The sequence below is a fragment of the Sapajus apella genome, unplaced genomic scaffold (genome assembly GCF_009761245.1).
Source record: "Sapajus apella isolate SASKATOON/1434 unplaced genomic scaffold, GSC_monkey_1.0 scaffold2, whole genome shotgun sequence".
Lineage (NCBI taxonomy): Eukaryota > Metazoa > Chordata > Mammalia > Primates > Cebidae > Sapajus > Sapajus apella.
In genome coordinates, this window is record NW_022436942.1 from 83,112,394 (window position 1) to 83,129,974 (window position 17,581).

The window sequence follows — 17,581 nt, forward strand, 5'->3', positions numbered from 1 at the left end:
AAATCCAGATGGAGTGTGTTAAGACTCAGGCCTAGAATCTGTAGATGCATCCCCGGGAGCCAGGCTTCTGGGTGCTCCCCAGGGTGAATGACCTCCCTTACCCCTCACTACAGCCCGAGGAGGGAGACCCAGGGAAACAAGCCTGGCAGGGATATACAACTCATCCACAGCCACATAGATAGGAAGTGCAAGAGCCAGTGCTGAATTCTGGGAGGCTGGTTCCAAAGTCCACGCTGTGGAGGACTCCCACTGGGGCCTCTCTCTGCCTTAGTCCAAGGTCCCACCCTTGGCGGTTCTCAGCCCTGGACAAGGATCTCCAACTATGGGATGCAGCCGTGAACGAGACAGACAAAGTCTGTCCTCATGGAACTCACGCAAGGGGACGAGATAATTTCAGAGGCTGTTAAGGGCTCAGAAGGGAATAGCACAGACTGGTTATGACACAGACGGCACAAGCCAGGCACAGTGGCTCACGCCTGTAATCCCAGCACTTTGGGAAGCTGAGACAGGTGGATCACCTGAGGTCGGGAGTTCAAGACCAGCCTGGCTAAATGGTGAGACACCCCCATCTCTACTAAACATACAAAATTAGCTGGGCATGGTGGCGCATGCCAGTAATCCCAGCTACTCAAGAGGCAAGGCTGGAGAATTGCTTGAACCCAGGAGGCGGAGGCTGCAGTGAGCCGAGATCGAGCCATTGCCCTCCAGCCTGGGTGACAGAGCAAAACTCCATCTCAAAAAAAAAAAACAGCACAGACAGACAGTGAGTGGACACGGAGGGCACCTGTCCATTGGGTGGAGTGGGCAGTCAGGGGGTGTCTTCTTCAAAAGGTTACATTTAGGCTTCAAACGGTTACATTTAAACATAAAAGAGGAACCAAGCATAAGAGCCAGGGGGACAAAAAAGTCCAGGCAGAAGGAAGAGCACGTGCAAAGGCCGTGACGCAGGCCAGTGCATGACATGTTTGAGGAAAGGGAAGGCCAGTGAGGCTGCCGCGGGGTGAGAACGCTGAGCTGAGATGGGTAGGGCCCATGCAAATGAGGCTGACAGCAGCTTTATCAACAAATGCAGGAAGATTTTATTCAGCTTCATGAAATGATCCAATTTGCATGGTTTTGTTTGTTTGTGTGGTTTTTTTGTTTTTGTTTTTGTTTTTGGAGATGGAGTCTCGCTCTGTCACCCAGGCTGGGGGGCAATGGTTCGATCTCGGCACACTGCAGCCTCCGCCTCCCAGGTTCAAACAATTCTCCAGCCTTGCCTCTTGAGTAGCTGGGATTACTGGCATGCGCCACCACACCTGGCTCATTTTTGTATTTTCAGTAGAGACAGGGTTTCACCCTGTTGGCCAGGCTGGTCTTGAACTCCAGACCTCAGGTGATCCAGCGGCCTCAGTCCCCCAAAGTGCTGGGATTACAGGCATCAGCCAATGCACCCGGCCCAATGTGCATGTTTTAAAGAGCAATTTGGCTTTGATGCAGAGAAGTGACAAGAGTGTGGCATGAATCGGTAGAGCAAACAGCCCCAGGAGGACACTCCAGCACCCGCTGGGAAAAGCCGGTGGCAGCTTGGTCTGGGCTGACGGCCGTGGCAGGTGGAGAGGAGCAGGCCCATCCCCCTGCACAGGACCACAACCTGCCACTGGTCACGAACTACCCTGTGAAGCAACCCTTGTCTTTCAAACACCCTTTCAATAAATGTTTGAGAACCTGCGATTATGTACTAGGCATCGTTCCAGGGGCTTGGGGCACGGCAACAAACAACACAAACGTCCCTGACCTCACAGTCCAACATCCTCCTGGGGAGAAACAGAGAGTAAACACAGGGAGGCTCCAAGGTATCTCAGTGGCTGACAGGGCTACCGAGAAGCACAGTGGTAAGCAGAGCCGGGAGCACAGGCAGACGGGTGGTGGGGGACACCTGCACGATGAACAAATGAGATGGGGGGTCTCCATGAGCGAGTGAGTGCTGAACAGAGACCTACAGGAGATGAGAGGGCTGTGTCACAGGACAGCTAAGGCGATTGGGGCCGTGCGGCCGAGGAGTGGCCAGGAGGCCACTGTGCGAGGGAACAGGGAATGGGGACATCACCAGAAAAGTGGCAGGGGTGGATGGCACAGGCCCCGGGCCGGGTTAGGACCTGGCTGTGACTGCTAGGGGATGGGTCTGGCTTTGAGCAGAGGAGGTAAGCTAGGAGCCGTTCCGATGGGCTCCTGTGGCTGCTTATTGAGAGACCCCACTGGGGAACAAGGGTGAGCACAGGAAGGCCAGCGAGGAGGAGGAGGCAGGAATCCGGGGGACAGGTGAGGGCAGCTTGGACCAGAGGCGATGGCGCCTCGGGTGTGGTGAGAAGTGGTTGGAATCTGGGTATATTTAGATGATGAAGCCATAAAGCTTTCTGATGGGTTCCTTGCGGAAGTGGAGAGAATGGGAGTCAAGGCTGAGTGCAACGCGCTGGCCCGGGCAACTGGAAGACGGGGGACTACCGACGGAGTTGGGAGCTGGTGGGAACCGCAGGCGTGGCCGGGGTTGGTAAGGAGCCAGCTGGGGCGAGCGGAAGCTGCCTTTGACCCTGAGTCGAGATATGGACTCTGCCATACATGCTCAAGGGTGGGGTTCGGAGGAAATGTCTGGGCCCAGGGATACCAATTTGGGAGTGCTCAGGACAGAGATGCCACTCAGGTGTGAGGCTGGAGGAGCTCACCCAGGGATGAGGGATGAGGTCGCACAGAAAGGCGGCCCCGGGCTCCGCCAGTGGGAGGCCAGGGAGACCAGGGGGCATTGGCGGGCAGGACCAGAGCAGCCAGGAAGGTGGGAGAGAAACCCAGAGATCATCTCAAGGGTCCTCCTAGAAGCTTCCAGAGAAGGTGGAAGGAACTTCACCCAAAATGCCAGGAAGCAAACAAGCCCAGGCCCCTCCTGCTCCTTCCCCCTCCCGGCACAGGCTGTCAGCGAACAGGAAGAAACAGTGGAGTGGGGGGAAAGGAAACACTTACTCCGGCCATGCCTCGGGCCGCCAGCCTGCCTGGAACCGAGGGCCCGGGGGTTCTGAGCAGGCAGAGCGACTCCGCATCCTACCCAAGAGCTCTGGGAGGAAAATCGCCCCAACACCTGCGGGCAGCCAGCCCGGGGCCCTTTAAGGCTTCAAAGCCAAGGACACAGGTTGCTGTGTTGTTTTTGTCTCTGTGTTACAGATCCAGCCTGGCCACTCCTGGGCCAGCAGAGGCCAAGATCACGTCCAAACAGGGGAAGAGGGATGAGGTAAATAAAAGGGATTCTCTTTTTGTTTTGTGTTTTTCATTTTTGACTGGGCCCTAGCGTTGAATTTTCCGCACAATTAATGTGCCTGTGGTACTGGCGCTGCCAGCGCCTCAAGAGCAGAGGGCCTAGTTCGAACCCTGCTCCGCAGAATCCTCCAGGCCCAGGATTTAAACCACAAAACTCTCTGGTCTCAGCCCCAGGGGTAGTGGCTTATGGCCCCAGGGGCCTCTGTTTTGCTGCCCACAGACATGGAATCACTCTCCGAACACTAAGGAACCTCCATGGGGGACCCACAAACGACAGTGCCTACAAGCCTGTAGCAAATCGCCACTGGGACCAAGACTCATCCAGGAAAAACACCTCGATGGAGCAAGCCTCCACGGGGACTCACGTCCATCGCATTTGCTAGAAACCGAAAGCCAGGGTAAAGCGATTCCAGGTTGCGGAGCTTTGCCACGTTCTAGTTAATCAGGGTGCATCTCCAGCGGAGGCACAGCAGGTACTGACCATTCCAGGAAGGGACGGGGAATGCTTCCTGGAAACCCCGGTGCAAGGCCCAGCCCCAGAAAGGAGATAACAGTGGGACACATCGACATGTATGTGCGGTCACACTGACACACGCATAAATACGTGTGTTCATGTGTGTCCTTGTGCGTGTATAGACACGCCATGTGTGCCTGCGTCAACACATGTGGGCACATAGCAACACAGGTGTCTGCACATGCATCATCATGTGATCACACATCAAGGCAGGTGTGTGCATGCCTACACAGGTGTGTGTGTCACTATGTTTTCACCCTCAGCACATGTGTACACACAGCAACACACGTGTGTGCAAACACACACAGTCATTCAGACAGGGAGACGCAAATCTACCAGGAGCAAAAAAACTAGACTCAGGCAAACTAAAAATACCCTGTGTTTTTCAGCCGTCACCAGGGAGTACGTTGAAGTTGTCTCTCACATGCCAGAAAGAATAGGAAGTTCAATGGCAGGGAAGAGGAAGAAAAACAAAGCAGAATTGGCACACACCTGTGATCCGAGCTGTCCTCTGAGGAGCTCTCTCCCCAGCCGTGACCGGCGATCCGCTCTAGGGCTTTGTCCCATGGGTCCAGACACGGGGGTCCTACAGGAAATGCCCTGTAGCTGGAGACCCCGTGCCTCCTTCCCGGGTTCCACGGAGAGCTGAGAAAGGTGCAGAGCGGGGCCGCCCCGGCAGGGCGGGTGGGAGTCCCCCGCCCCTGGGGTCACCGGGAGCCCTGGGATAGGAAGAGGTGGCCTCTCTGGGAGCCTCACTTGGCGCCCGTGTTTGAAGAGCATGTCCCTGATCTCAGACTCCCCTACCAAAGGGAGATGCCAGCATGCACTGTGCACCAGCAATGGCTGGCAGGGTGATTATCAGGACAGAGGCCTTGAAGGGACCCTGCTGCTCCCTGGTGATGCAGAGAAAAGGGGCAGCCCAGGAAGAGACTATAAGAAGGGTCCCCCCACCCGGCCCACCTCAAGCCTGCAGTCAACCTGCTCAGACACGCAGAGAGCAGGGAGGATGCAGTCCACAGAGGCTGCCGGGACCGGCTGTGGAGTCGAGCCCCCCACTTGAAATCCTGATTCAACCACTTGGAGCTGTATGATGTGGGGCAAGTTACTTTCCACCTCTGTGCATTCATTTCCCTCAATAAAACAAGACACGAGAGTACCTATTTTAGGTACTAAAAGAAATAATGCACGTAAACACTTAGAACAGCATCCGGCCGTCAACCCCCACCTTTTAACTGATTAGCAAAGATTTCCCAAAGGACACAAACTCAGGGACAGTCAGTGACGTCCCAGGCTGGCCCTGGTGCCTGGGCTCTCCAAGGCTCACTGTGTGGCTCTGGCTGAGGTAGGCAGGGGTGAGATAGAAAGCCTCAGGTTGGGAGGCCGAGGCGGGTGATCACAAGGTCGGGAGTTCAAGACCAGCCTGGCCAAGATAGTGAAATGCCATCTCCACTAAAAATCCAAAAAAAATTAGCCGGACGTGGTGGCTGGTGCCTGTAATCCCAGCTACTCAGGAGGCTGAGGCAGAGAACTGCTTGAACCCAGGAGATGGAGGTTGGCACTGGGATCATGCCACTGCACTTCAGCCTGGGCGACAGAGCAAGACTCTGTCTCAAAAAAAACAAAAACAAAAACAAAAGCCTGAGGCCAGGGCTGGGGGTCACGCACGCCTCATTCATTCTTCGACCCGGCTGGCACTGAAGGGTCAGCAAGGAGCTGAGGCAAGGAGCTCAGGCTCTGCTACGGCCCTCGGGGACCCTGCGGTGACAGTGATGGGAAAGCCCTTCCCTCAGCAGATACCAGGGTATCAGGAAAAAGCATGCAGCAAAGATGAGCTGAGTTTTTGCCTCTACCTCTGAGGAAACAAATGGAGCTACTGTCTATTGAGACCGGGAACATAGGTCGGGGAAGCCCAGCAGCTGGATAAGGCAACCCAGGTTGAGTCCAACTAGAAAACCGACTTCAAGACAGCACAGCAGCACAGGGGACTCAGGTTCTCTGCTGGCCATGGAAGAAGGCCATGAAGTGTATCACTGAAGATGGTGGCCTTGGAAAATGAGTCCTTCCCTGCAGCCCAGCTATAATGAGGAGCCTCTCCCCACGTCCTTCAGCTGGGCCTTCCTTGGAGGACCAGAGGCACGTGGGAACTTGGATGTGTGCTCCTGGGGACTTGAACCGGGCCTTCGTCATTCACCCGCATACCTAAGCACAGCAGCACGCCAGGCTTAGATCCAGGGAGAGGGTACAAGAGTCCCTGTTCTCATGGCGTCTGCCTCTGGGACACCTTCACACACACACACACACACACACACACACACACACAGGCACACACATACAGGCCAGCGAGGTCACTTGGGGCAAATTACTCTCTTCAGCTTATTTCCTTAAAAGACACTGACGACAGTAAGTCGTATGTCATGGCCCTCTGCAGGGACGACACTAGATGATTTTCACAAACGTGCTCTGAGCCCTGCCTGGCGCACAGTAAGCCGCCCGTGAGTGGATGCCGTGAGGTTCACAGTCACGGCCCTTAGAGTGTCTGTCCAAACACCTCGTCCAATCCTCCGCACTGGAGGAAGGGAGAAGAAGTGAGCCACACTCCCCAGAGCCCTCCACCACAGGGCCCCTTGGCAGTGCACCGCCTAGGTCTGTGTGGCTCATGCATCCGGTCATTCTTTGGGGAAAGCTATGTATCTGGTTCATTTGTAATTTTTTTTTTTTTGACACGGGATCTCACTGTGTTGCCCAGGTTGGAGTACAGTGGCATAATCACAGCTCACTGCAGCCTCAAGCTCCTGGGCTCGGAAGATCTCCCACCTCAGCCTCTCAGGTAGCTGGAACTATAGGTACATGCCACCGTGCCCAGCCTAGTTGTTTTTTTAATAATCATTTTTGTAGAGATGGGATCTCACTATGTTGGTCTTGAACTCATGGGCTCAAGTGACCCTCCCACCTCAGACCCCACTAAGCGCTAGGATTACAAGTGTGAGCCACCATGCTTGGCCTTGTAATTTTTATTTTTTTATTTTTTTTTTGCACTACTACTTAGCCATAACAAGGAATGATGTACTTTTAATTAAACACATATCTTGTGGATGTATTCTCTTTGTTAAAAAAAAAAAAATTAGCAGCATTACAGATAAAGTATTAGGTTTCCTTTGGCCACACCCCCAGGGTTCTGCCTTCTCTCTTTAGAGCATCCACTTTTGTTAGTCTGATGTATACCCTTGCACACCTTTTCCCAAACTTTAACATATTCTAACATTAAGCCATTGAAAAAAATGGCAGGGCACGGTGCCTCACACCTATAATCCCAGTGCTTTGAAACACCAAGGCAGGAGGATCACTTAAAGCCTGGAGTTCAAGACCAGCTTGGGTAACACAATGAGACCCTGTCTCTACAAAAATAAAAATAAATAAAAATTGAAAGAAAATATTGTTTGGTGGTTTGTTTGTTTTTTTTTTCTTTTTTGAGACAGAGTTTCGCTCTTGTTACCCAGGCTGGAGTGCAATGGCGCGATCTCGGCTCACCGCAACCTCCGCCTCCTGGGTTCAGGCAATTCTCCTGCCTCAGCCTCCTGAGTAGCTGGGATTACAAGCACCACACCCAGCTAATTTTTGTATTTTTTAGTAGAGACAGGGTTTAGCCATGTTGGCCAGCCTGGTCTCAAACTCCTGACCTCAAATGATCTGGTGAATAACGAAGGCATGGTTCAGGTCCCTGGAGGCAAACATCCAAGTTCTGTGAACACGTCATAGACGTGAAATGTAGACAAGGAGCCATTCTTAAGAAATAGCCTACGGCCAGGCGCGGTGGCTCACGCCTGTAATCACAACACTTTGGGAGGCCAAAGTGGGTGAATCACAAGGTCAGAAGATCGAGATCATCCTGGCCAACATGGTGAAACCCCGTCTCTACTGAAAATACAAAAATTAGCTGGGTGTGGTGGCACATGCCTGTAATCCCAGCTACTTGGGAGGCTGAGGCAGGAGAATCGCTTGAACCCAGGAGGTGGAGGTTGCAGTGAGCCAAAATTGCGCCATTGCACTCCAGCCTGGCAACAGAGCAAGACACCGTCTCAGAAAAAAAAAAGAAAAGAAATTCAGTCTAAACAAGCAGGCCAAGGGGAAAAGATGCCAAGTAGTATGACATTATCCACATCTTCACCCCAGCTCATTGAAGGTGGCGGCCTTGGAAGATGACCATCCCTTTTCTGCAGCCCAGCTGCAGTGTGGGGCCTCTCCCCATGCCCACCAGCAGGGCCTTCTTGGGAGGACCATAGACACACAGGAACTTGGCTACCAAAAAACGGTCATGATAAATCGGTAATCACCAATGACAGCAGAGTTGGGGGAAGCGGCACAGTCCCACACCTTGTGGGTGGAAGCATCAACAGATCGTGCAGAAGGGCAATTTGGCCGTAATCATCAAAACTCAAACTGAACACACCTGCTGCCAAGGCCCTACTTCTAGAAATCCACCCTATAGAAATGTTCACGCACCACATGAAGCAGGATGTGTCAGGATATCGCTGCCATTTGTGACAGAGAAAATGATCAGTCAGTGGAGAAACAGGTAAACAAGTCTATAACCAACCGAAGGAATGCCAGCAGTGATGAAGAAAAAAGCAGTGTAGATTTATTGCTGGGACATGGAAAAGTTTTCAGACAGTATCACCGAATTGAAAAGCAAACTGCAAGATAATTGTACATGTTCAAGTTCACTTACACTTAGTTCAAGTTATATAAAATATACATATTGGTATGTATATATACTGGCTCTGGAATACATGCATACATATGTATACATACACAGAAAAGGATCTAGAAAGATCCACACCAATGATGGTGGGAGTAGCTGAGTAGGGGAATAAAATGGGGGAAACTTTCTCTCTTTTCCTCCATTTGAACTTTTTTTTTACAAGCAAGTATTCCTATGTTTTATATAAAGTCATCCCTCCGTGTCAGAAGAATTGGTTCCAGGACCCTCACAGACACCAAAGTCCGCAGGCGTTCAGGCCCCGACATAAAATGGTGTGGTATTTGCATACAACCTACACACATCCTCCCGTGTTCTTTAAATCATCTCTCGATTACTTATAATACCTAATGCGATGTAAATGCTATGTCAATAGTTGTTATACAGTATTGGTTTTATGTCTTTTTTTTAATAGTTATATTGTTATTTGGGGGGGATTTTATTCTGAATAGTTTCAATCTGCAATTGATTGAATCCACGGATGTGAACCTGCAGACACAGAGGGCCAAATGTAGGGACTTCTGTAATTAACCAAAGAGCGTATTTAAAAAAAAAAATCAAAGCACAAGTCCTCCCATTCAAGTTGCACACGGACTCATGTAGCCAAAAAAAACACCAGCGGGCAGTCTCTGCTTATGTGAGTGTCCCACCCACCCGGTCCCCTGAACACAGGCTCTCTTCTTCCATGCCAAGGTACTTGGCCGCCGCTGTAGCCTGGGCGGTCCCAGAAGAGGCCGTCTTGGGCTGGGCATGTCTTCCTGCCTTCACACTACTGGGCCCCAAACCAATGGCCTTTGGGATATCCACAGAAGATGCCCATTCAACTTTAAGCCAGATGCTCCTAGCTCCAGGACAATTGAGGACAATGTAGTTTTCCTCTTTAGCATGGGAGAGGACCGGGAAAATTTCGTGGTGCACACATCTGTGTGACATTCTTAACCTGATGAAATCTGAGAAAGAAAACACCTTGAAATAAGCCCTCCAAATGACTGAGTTGGCAAGACTCCTTACCTGGCATAAATCCCACCGCCCCCACACTCCCAAAGAAAGAAACTAGGTGCTCACTGCACAGGGTCACATGCTGGCACCACCTGAGTGACAGCCCCTCTAGGGACCCTTCATACCCACAGTGGGGTCCTGTCACTGCAGCAGCCACAAGGCTGTCACTGACACACACGTTTCAGTATGAGTAGGCCACAAAAAAATAAAGTCCCTCAGTGTAACAGAGAAAGCCTCTGAGCTGTCTTGGGGAGGAAGAGGCCATTCTCTTGCTTTTCCTGCCATGCCCAGAGACAATGTTACCCTTCACCAGGACCTCTTTACAATCAGATTACATACCTTGACAGAACAGGATTTGAAAAATCAAAAAATAGACACAGCGTGGCCAAGATGCCCCAGGCAACTGCTCACCCAGAGACCTTGAGAGAGGCCACATGTTGCTCCATCTTTAAAGCCAGCTAGCTGGGTCCCAAGAAGTGGCAGCCAAATCTAAGCAGATTTCATTCATTCACTCATTCATTCACTCTGTAAATGGGGGAAGGGACATGAAATGTGGACAAGGAGCCATTCTTAAGAAACCCAGTCTAAAGGGGCAGGAGGAGGGAAAAAGATGTCAATTATCGTGACGACATCCACATCTTCACCCCAGCTCTGCATCTGGCTGGAGCTTTCGTAACAGTGAGCCGGTTTTCCCTCCACTGCAGGCGCCAGCTCCAGGGCTTCGAAGCTGTAAATGGCTTTTAGCTCAAATGTGATACTCTGCAATCTCCCAGCCCTTCCCTAACTCCAGGCTCATTCGAACAGGCCACCCAGGGCAGAGTCTGTCCGTCTGCAGACCAGCTGACCTCCTAATCTGTCTCCCTGGTTAAAAGGGCAATGGTGTGTAAGGTTAGAATCAGAGGAAAGACCTCAGGGTGCGTGCACTCACAGGACCTTGGGCTGGTGCCTGCCTCTGCATGAATCTGGGGAGAAGAGCAGCTTATAGTTTCCAGACTGAATCATGAAGGCAGCGAGCAAGGAGAACACAGTCACTCATTCTGTCTCTGAGGGTTCCTATGGGGAGATTCTGGACAGTGGAGGATGCTCACCTGAGCACCCACTATGTGAGCTGGGCACCCACTATATGAGCTGAACACTCACTATGTGAGCTGAGCACCCATTATGTGAGCTGGGCACCCACTATATGAGCTGAACACCCACTATGTGAGCTGAGCACCCACGTGGGCCTCACAGAAGGTTCCTGCCTTCTGGGGCTCACAGGATACAAGCAAAGTGCGCTCTCATTTTAACAGACACTGCTACCGGCTGCTGTGAAAGCAGGCGTTCGCGCACTCCTGGGCTCCTTTGGCGGCACCTGTTCACACTCCTCATCCGTCATGGGCGCCCAGACCCTTTAGGGCAGGTCAGGCCCCCGGGGGGTCTCTCATCCAGGCCTCCCGAACCCTGGCCTGCGCCTCCAGCAAAGTCCCTGGGTTCCCCGTTTGCCCCCCAGCCTCAGTCTGGGGTGGTGGAGGTGGAGGTGGAGGTGGAGGTGGTGGGGAGGCGGCAGCGGCTCTCCAGATAAGCCTGGCCTCCCTCGTGCTCTGCGGTCCCCGGCCCGGGTGCCGATCCAGCTGCGCTAGCTCACCCACCGCAGCGCGCGGGTCCTCCTCTGCGCCCAGCGCCCACCAGACCTGGGCCGTGCGCGGCCCCCCCGGGGGCTCCCTCACCCACCTTGAGGACCTGCTGTTTGATGAGCGAGGGCACCATCACGATCATGACAGCGCCCAGCACCGCGCACAGCAGCCCCGCGACGCCCAGCGCCGCGGCCGCCCAGCGCGCTTTGGCCTGGCAGCCCATGTCAGCGCGCCTGGGGCCCACCCGCGGCTTGCAGGGCTCCGCGCCTGGCAGGAGACGGACGCGGCGACAGAGGCGACACAGGCGGGGACTCCGGGCACGCGGGCAGAGGCACGGTGGGCCCGGGACGGCAGCGCAGGCAGGAGCAGCCCGGCAGGTAGCCAGCGGTTTTATGCCCCATCGCCGGCGCCGCCGGACCGCCCCCGGGCCGCCTTGGGCTCCAGGATTCCCGCGGGAGCGAGCGCCGGGCGGGGCCTGACCGAGCCCGGACTGGGACGGGGGCGGGGCCTGAGCGCGCCGGGGGCGGGGACGGGGCGGGGCCTGAGCGCGCCGAGGGCGGGGACGGGGCGGGACGCGAACCGGCGGGCCCCGGGGCGGGGCCATGGCTGCCAGGACACGCCCCGACGCGCTGCAGCTGCCCCAGCAGTCTCGCTTCCGTTTTTGGGCGGGAGTGGAGGCCTCGTGGCCGCTGTGCCAAAACGCCTGTGGGGCCTGGCGCCTCTCACCCTCCTGCTCTCTTCCCCCTCCTCCTCTCTCTTCCCCCGCCTATCTCTCCTCTATTCCCAGCCCTCCCCTCCTCCCAGCCCTCCCCTCCTCCCAGCCCTCCCCTCCTCCCAGCTCTCCCCTCCGCGCCCCTCACCCTTCCCTTTCCTTCCTCCTCGCTCTCCTCCTCTATCTGGACCATCATCATCTTTGGTCGCGGTGAGCAGGACTTAGCCAATCCACCCAGGAACCCCAAAGCCCATAAAACGGTCTACATGCCCCCCCATACCTTCTGGACCCACATCTCCCCAGTCTATCTCCAGCCTCACTGTCCCCCGAAGAAGCCCTGCAGGTTCCAGCCCAGGGCCTTCAGAACAATTCTGTTTTCCCAGGGATCCGCCTGGCTCTATGCTTCATAATGTTGGCGACACCATCACCCTATGACTGAGCACCCCCTGGCAGGTTCACGTTCATTTGATTCCTTTCATTCTGAGCACGTGCTCCAACTGGGATGCCAGCCCGTGAGGTGGGCCCCCCACGCGTCCCCAGCCCTAAAACGTGGCCTGGCGGGGAATGCCTGCTCACAGTAAATATTCTAGAATGAATGACTGAGGAGCCTTCCAGGTGCTGGCCGCTGTCCTAAGTGCTTTGCACACAATGGCTCCATTTTACAGATAAGATAACTGAGGCACGGGGAAGCTTAGTTAACCCGAACCAAGTCCTGGCTTCCTAATGAAGAGGGAAACCAATGATGAGCATGTGAGCCAATGAATGAAGGATGATTGCAGGCAAGTGCTCCAAGAAAACAGAACAGGCCTGGTGCATGGTGGCCCACAACTGCAATCCCAGCACTTTGGAAGGTCCAGGTGAGGGATCTCTTGAGGCCAGAAGTTGGAGACCAGCCTGAGCAACATAGTGAGACCCATCTCTACAGAAAATTTAAAGATTAGCCAGGCATAGTGGCATGCACCTGTGGTCCCAGCTGCTCAGGAGGCTGAGGCAGAAGGATCCCTTGAACCCTAGAGTTCAAGGCTGCAGTGACTCCAGCCTGGGTGACAGCAAGACTCTGAGGGAAAAAAGGGAGAGGGAGAGGAAAAGAAAACAGAAGAGGGTACGCAGCAGTGGGCTGGTGCTAAGTGGCAGTTGCCCTTAGATGGGTGACTGCGTCCCTGAAGCCCTCCCTGCCCCCCCGGGCCTGCCTCCTGGTGCCTGCACCATGGCCCCACCCTGAGTTTTGGGCCCCTCTCATAGGCCAGTCCCCTCATTTTCTGAATGAAGTTGCTGAGAGGACAAGAGACCCCTGGGTGACACAGGGACCAGAGGGTGGCGTCCCCAGCACTGGGTAAGGCTGGCTCCATCCTTGAGTGCTCTGAGGGAGGCTTTCTAAACCTCTTATTTAACCCCAGAAGAAAGCAGCCTTCTCCCAGGTCCATCCTTAAGCAACATGCCTTGGCCTGAACCAATATTAACTGAGCACCTGCTGTGTTCTGGTTAGACAGCTTTGCCTGGCACTGCCTTCCTCTAAGGAGACCAAACATGGTACAGTGCCCCGAGGAGGAGGGCCCAACTCCTGTTGGAGGTCAGAGTGGCTAGGGTGAGGCTGTGGCGTCCCAGAGGAACAGGTTCAGAGCAATCCAGGCTCCGGGGTTTCCCACGTTGGAGTCCTGGTGCAAGTGATGTGGGGCTTTCTGTGCCTCAGTTTCCTCATCTACAAAATAGGGATTATAAGAGCCCCTTTCCAAGGGCTGTTGTGAGGATTAAACAAGTCAGGAAAACGTGCCTGTGCTTAGAACAGTGCCTGGAATGTGTCAGTGCAACTGAGCTGGGGGCTGTCATTATGTTCAGGACCTACCTGACCTGGCTCCTTCCCACCTCTCTGCTTCCATCTCCTACCCTCTCCCCCATTGTTTCTGTTTATTGAGCATCCCCAGCTCTTTCTTATGTCAAGGCCTTTGCACTTCCTGTTCCTCTGTCTAGGATACGGTTCCCCTAGATCCTTCCATGGCTCCCCATTCCCCTCTTCCGGGCTCAGCTGAAACCCACTCCTTTGCCATTGCATCTGTCAAAAACAGGAGTCCCAGCCCACTCTGTCGGGTCACCTCGTTTTGTCTGAAATGGTCTCATCTGTCTACTTGTTCATCTCCTCCAGCTCTGGAGAGACAGAAGCTGACCCTGTTTCACTTATCGATGTATCTCCAGCACCTGGAATAATGCCTGGCACATAGCAAGTACTCAATAAATGCTTTACTCAATCAGCTAATTAACTCGTAAATCAGTCAACCAAGTAACTGATCAACTGATTAATTAGCATCACTTCATTGAATTCCTTAAGGCCTTCAACAGCCTTTAGCTATGCAGTTCACCTTTTTTAATGACTTTTGAAGTTCTCGGAAATTAGCCAGTTAACTCAAATCCGAGGCCTGCCTGGCCCTGATGCCCTCCCCCACTTCCTTGATACTGACCCGCCTTGACCATCTCACCCAATCTAACTCTGATTCATGACCAAGTCTTCAAGGTCCAAATGTACGTGGTGCTTACCCAAGAGGGCTGCAAGGCCATGGCTGGAGAGCCCTCATGTCACGCCATGCTGTCATTCAATGAGAGAAGGGCAGAGATGAGAGTGCTGGGACACGTGAGCCACCTTGGCCTTGCCGAGGGGAGTCACTTCCGGTGGCAGGGAGGGCAGCTTAAGAAGGGAAAGAAATCTTCGTCGTGTTTAGAGAAAGACCCTGCCCTGGCGAAAGCCAAAGACACAGAGGAAAGCAAGAGTGCTGATGACAAAATGTGATCAGCATGGTGGCAGGCTCCTGGAAAACCAAGTCAGATGCTTTCCTCCTCTGCTGAGTCCTCTCGTGATCAGAGACGGAGAATGAGCGTGTGCAAAGACCTGGAGGAGCTGGAAGCCTCCGGGGGTGCTCGTGGGACTGTAAAATGGTACAGCCTCAAAAGGCAAACGTAGGGTCCCCTGAGACCCAGCCTTTCCACTCCTGGTCTACGCCAAGGAGAAAGGGAAGCGCATGTCCACACGGAAGCCTGGACGCAAATGTTCACAGCAGCCCAGCAGTGAAAACAACCCACATGCCCATCAGCTGACGAAGAGGTAAATAAAATGTGGCATAACCACACACTGCAAGATTACTCAGCATAAAAAGGAATGAAGTGCTGACGCATGCCACACCATGGGTGAACCTTGAAAACATTGATAAGTGCAAGAAGCCAGACGCAAAGGCCACGTATATAATTCACTGATGTAAAATGTCCGTACTAGGAAGATGTATGGAGACAAAAAGTAGACCAGTGGTTGCCAGGGGCCGGGAGAATGAGGAGTGACTGTTACAGGTTTGGGGTTTCATTTTGGAGTGGTGAAAATGTTCCGAAAGTGATGGTAATGATGGTTGCACAACGCTGTGAATATACAAAAAGCCATCAGATTGCACACTTTATTTACTTTTTATTTTTTTAAAAGACAGGGTCTCGCTCTGTCTCCCAGGCTGGAGTGCAGTGGTGTAATCATAGCTCACTACAGCCTCGAAGTCCTGGGTTCAAACCATCATTCCTCCTCAGCCTCCTGACTAGCTTGGACTACAAGTACACGCCACCATGCACACCTGGTGTTTTAATTTTTATTGAGACAAGGTCTCGCTTTGTTGCCCAGGCTGCTCTCAAAATCCTGCCCATCCTCCCGCCCTGGCCTCCCAAAGTGCTGGGATTACAAGTGTGAGCCATCCCAGGCGTGGTGGTGGGTGCCTGTAGTCCAAGCTACTCAGGAGGCTGAGGTAGGAGAATCACTTGAACCTGGGAGGCAGAGGTTGCAGTGAGCTGAGATCACGCCATTGTACTCCAGCCTGGGCAATAAGAGCGACGCTCCATCTCAAAAACAAACAAACAAACCAAACCAACAAACAAAACAAGTGTGAGCCATCATGCCTGGCCAAATTGTATACTTTAAATGGGTGAATTTATAATATGCAAATTATATCTTAATAAAAACTGTTATAAAGAAATGGCCAGGTGTGGTGGCTCATGCCTATAATCCCAGTGCTTTTGGAGGCCAAGGCAGGAGGATCCCTTGAGGCCAAGAGTTCGAGACCAGCCTGGGCAACATAGCCAGACCCCATCTCTACAAAAAATAAAAAGTTAGCCAGACAAGGTGGCACACACCTCTAGTTTCAGCTGCTCAGGAGGCTGAGGTGGGAGAATCACTTGAGTCCAGGACGTTGAGGCTGCAATGAGTGGGCTATGACTGTGCCACTGCACTCCAGCCTGGGCAACACAGTGAGTCTGTCACTCCAAAAAGAAAGAAAACCTTTTGTGGCTCCCACCTCACTCAGCGTAAAAGCCAAAGCCTTCACCATGGCCCACAAGATCAGCACGTCTCATACTGGAGAGACAAAGTCAAACGCACCCAGATGGGCACATCTTCCTGACTTCATCTGCCTCCCTCCCCTTGCCCATTCTGCTCCAGCCACACCCACCTCCCTGGAGCTCCTCCCCCTGCTGCCTGGCTCCTGCCCCAGGGCCTTTGCACTCCCTGGTCCCCTCCAGAATGCTCCTCTCCCTGACACCCAGGAGGCTCACCCTCCCTTCCTTCAGATCCTTGATCCAGTGCCATCTTCTCAGCAATGACTGCCTTTCTGCCCAGCCTTTGAAAGCTACAAACCAACCGGAGGACGCTCCTGTCCTCCTTGGCCACCTCATTTCTCTCTGTGCCCCAGCCACCCCCTGAGGCGGGTGTTTGCTTGTTTGATCGGCTTCCTTTTCCTCTAGGAGGAAAAGAGCTCCAGGGGGCAGGAATCTGCCTGTTTGGTCCTTTGCCATTGCTGTGCCCCGGGCTCCTGAACCTCACGTGGCCCCTAGCAGGCCATCAGTGTGTGTGGATGAACCTTGTCTACCAGAGCCCAAGGTAAAAAGTGCGCCTCCGCCACCGGGCCGCGCAGCTGCCTGGCGGGGTGGCCTGGGCCAGGTTGCCAAGCCTCTCTGTGCTCTGGCTCCCTCATTCAGGCCTCAGGATTGGTCTGAGTCACGCCTGCACCCTGGGGTGGTCATGAGGATTCCATAGGCTCATCCTGGTCACGTGCTTAGCGAGGTGCCCGTGTGAGGCGGGGCCAAGTCCTCCGGCAGGCCGCCACCCGCCCTGTGACCCGCCCCAGGCGGGGAAGAACCATTCTCATCCCCGGGCTTCCTTAAAGGAGGCACAGCTGGCTCCTGGTGGGGCAGAGAGCAGAGACGTGAACCAGGCACTTGGCACAAACATGACCACTACATTGTTTGCCGAGGGAAAGGAAAGAGGAAGAAAGGGAAGGAAAGTGAAGAGATAGGGGTGAGAAAAGACAAAATAAAAAGCAAAGGAAGAGGAAACCTTATTTTTCTCTTTTGAGGTGGAGTCTCGCTCTGTTGTCCAAGCTGGAGCGCAGTGGCGTGGTCTCGGCTCACTGCAACCTCCACCTCCCGGGTTCAAGCAATTCTCCCTGTCTCAGCCTCCCGAGTAGCTGAGGTTACAGGCGCATGCCACACAGCCAGCTAATTTGTGGGGTGTTTTTTGTTTTGGGGTTTTTTTTTTTTGAGATGGAGTCTCACTCTGTCCTCCAGGATGGAGTGCAGTGGCGTGACCTTGGCTTACTGCAATCTTCTCCTCCCGGATTCAAGCAATTCTCCCACCCAGCCTCCTGAGTAGCTGGGATTACAGTCACCTGTCATCATGCCCGGCT

General features: G+C 53.6%; 1 protein-coding gene across 1 annotated transcript; it reads right to left on the reverse strand.

Moving 5' to 3' along the window:
- Window positions 1-1,352: 1,352 nt before the first annotated feature.
- Window positions 1,353-12,081, reverse strand: LOC116555065. Its single transcript, XM_032283502.1, has 3 exons — window positions 12,031-12,081; window positions 11,268-11,660; window positions 1,353-4,385 (listed from the first exon to the last, which is right to left on the reverse strand). The coding sequence occupies exons 1-3, from the start codon at window positions 12,079-12,081 to the stop codon at window positions 4,350-4,352; spliced, it is 480 nt and encodes a 159-aa protein (XP_032139393.1). The 3' UTR covers window positions 1,353-4,349.
- Window positions 12,082-17,581: the final 5,500 nt, after the last annotated feature.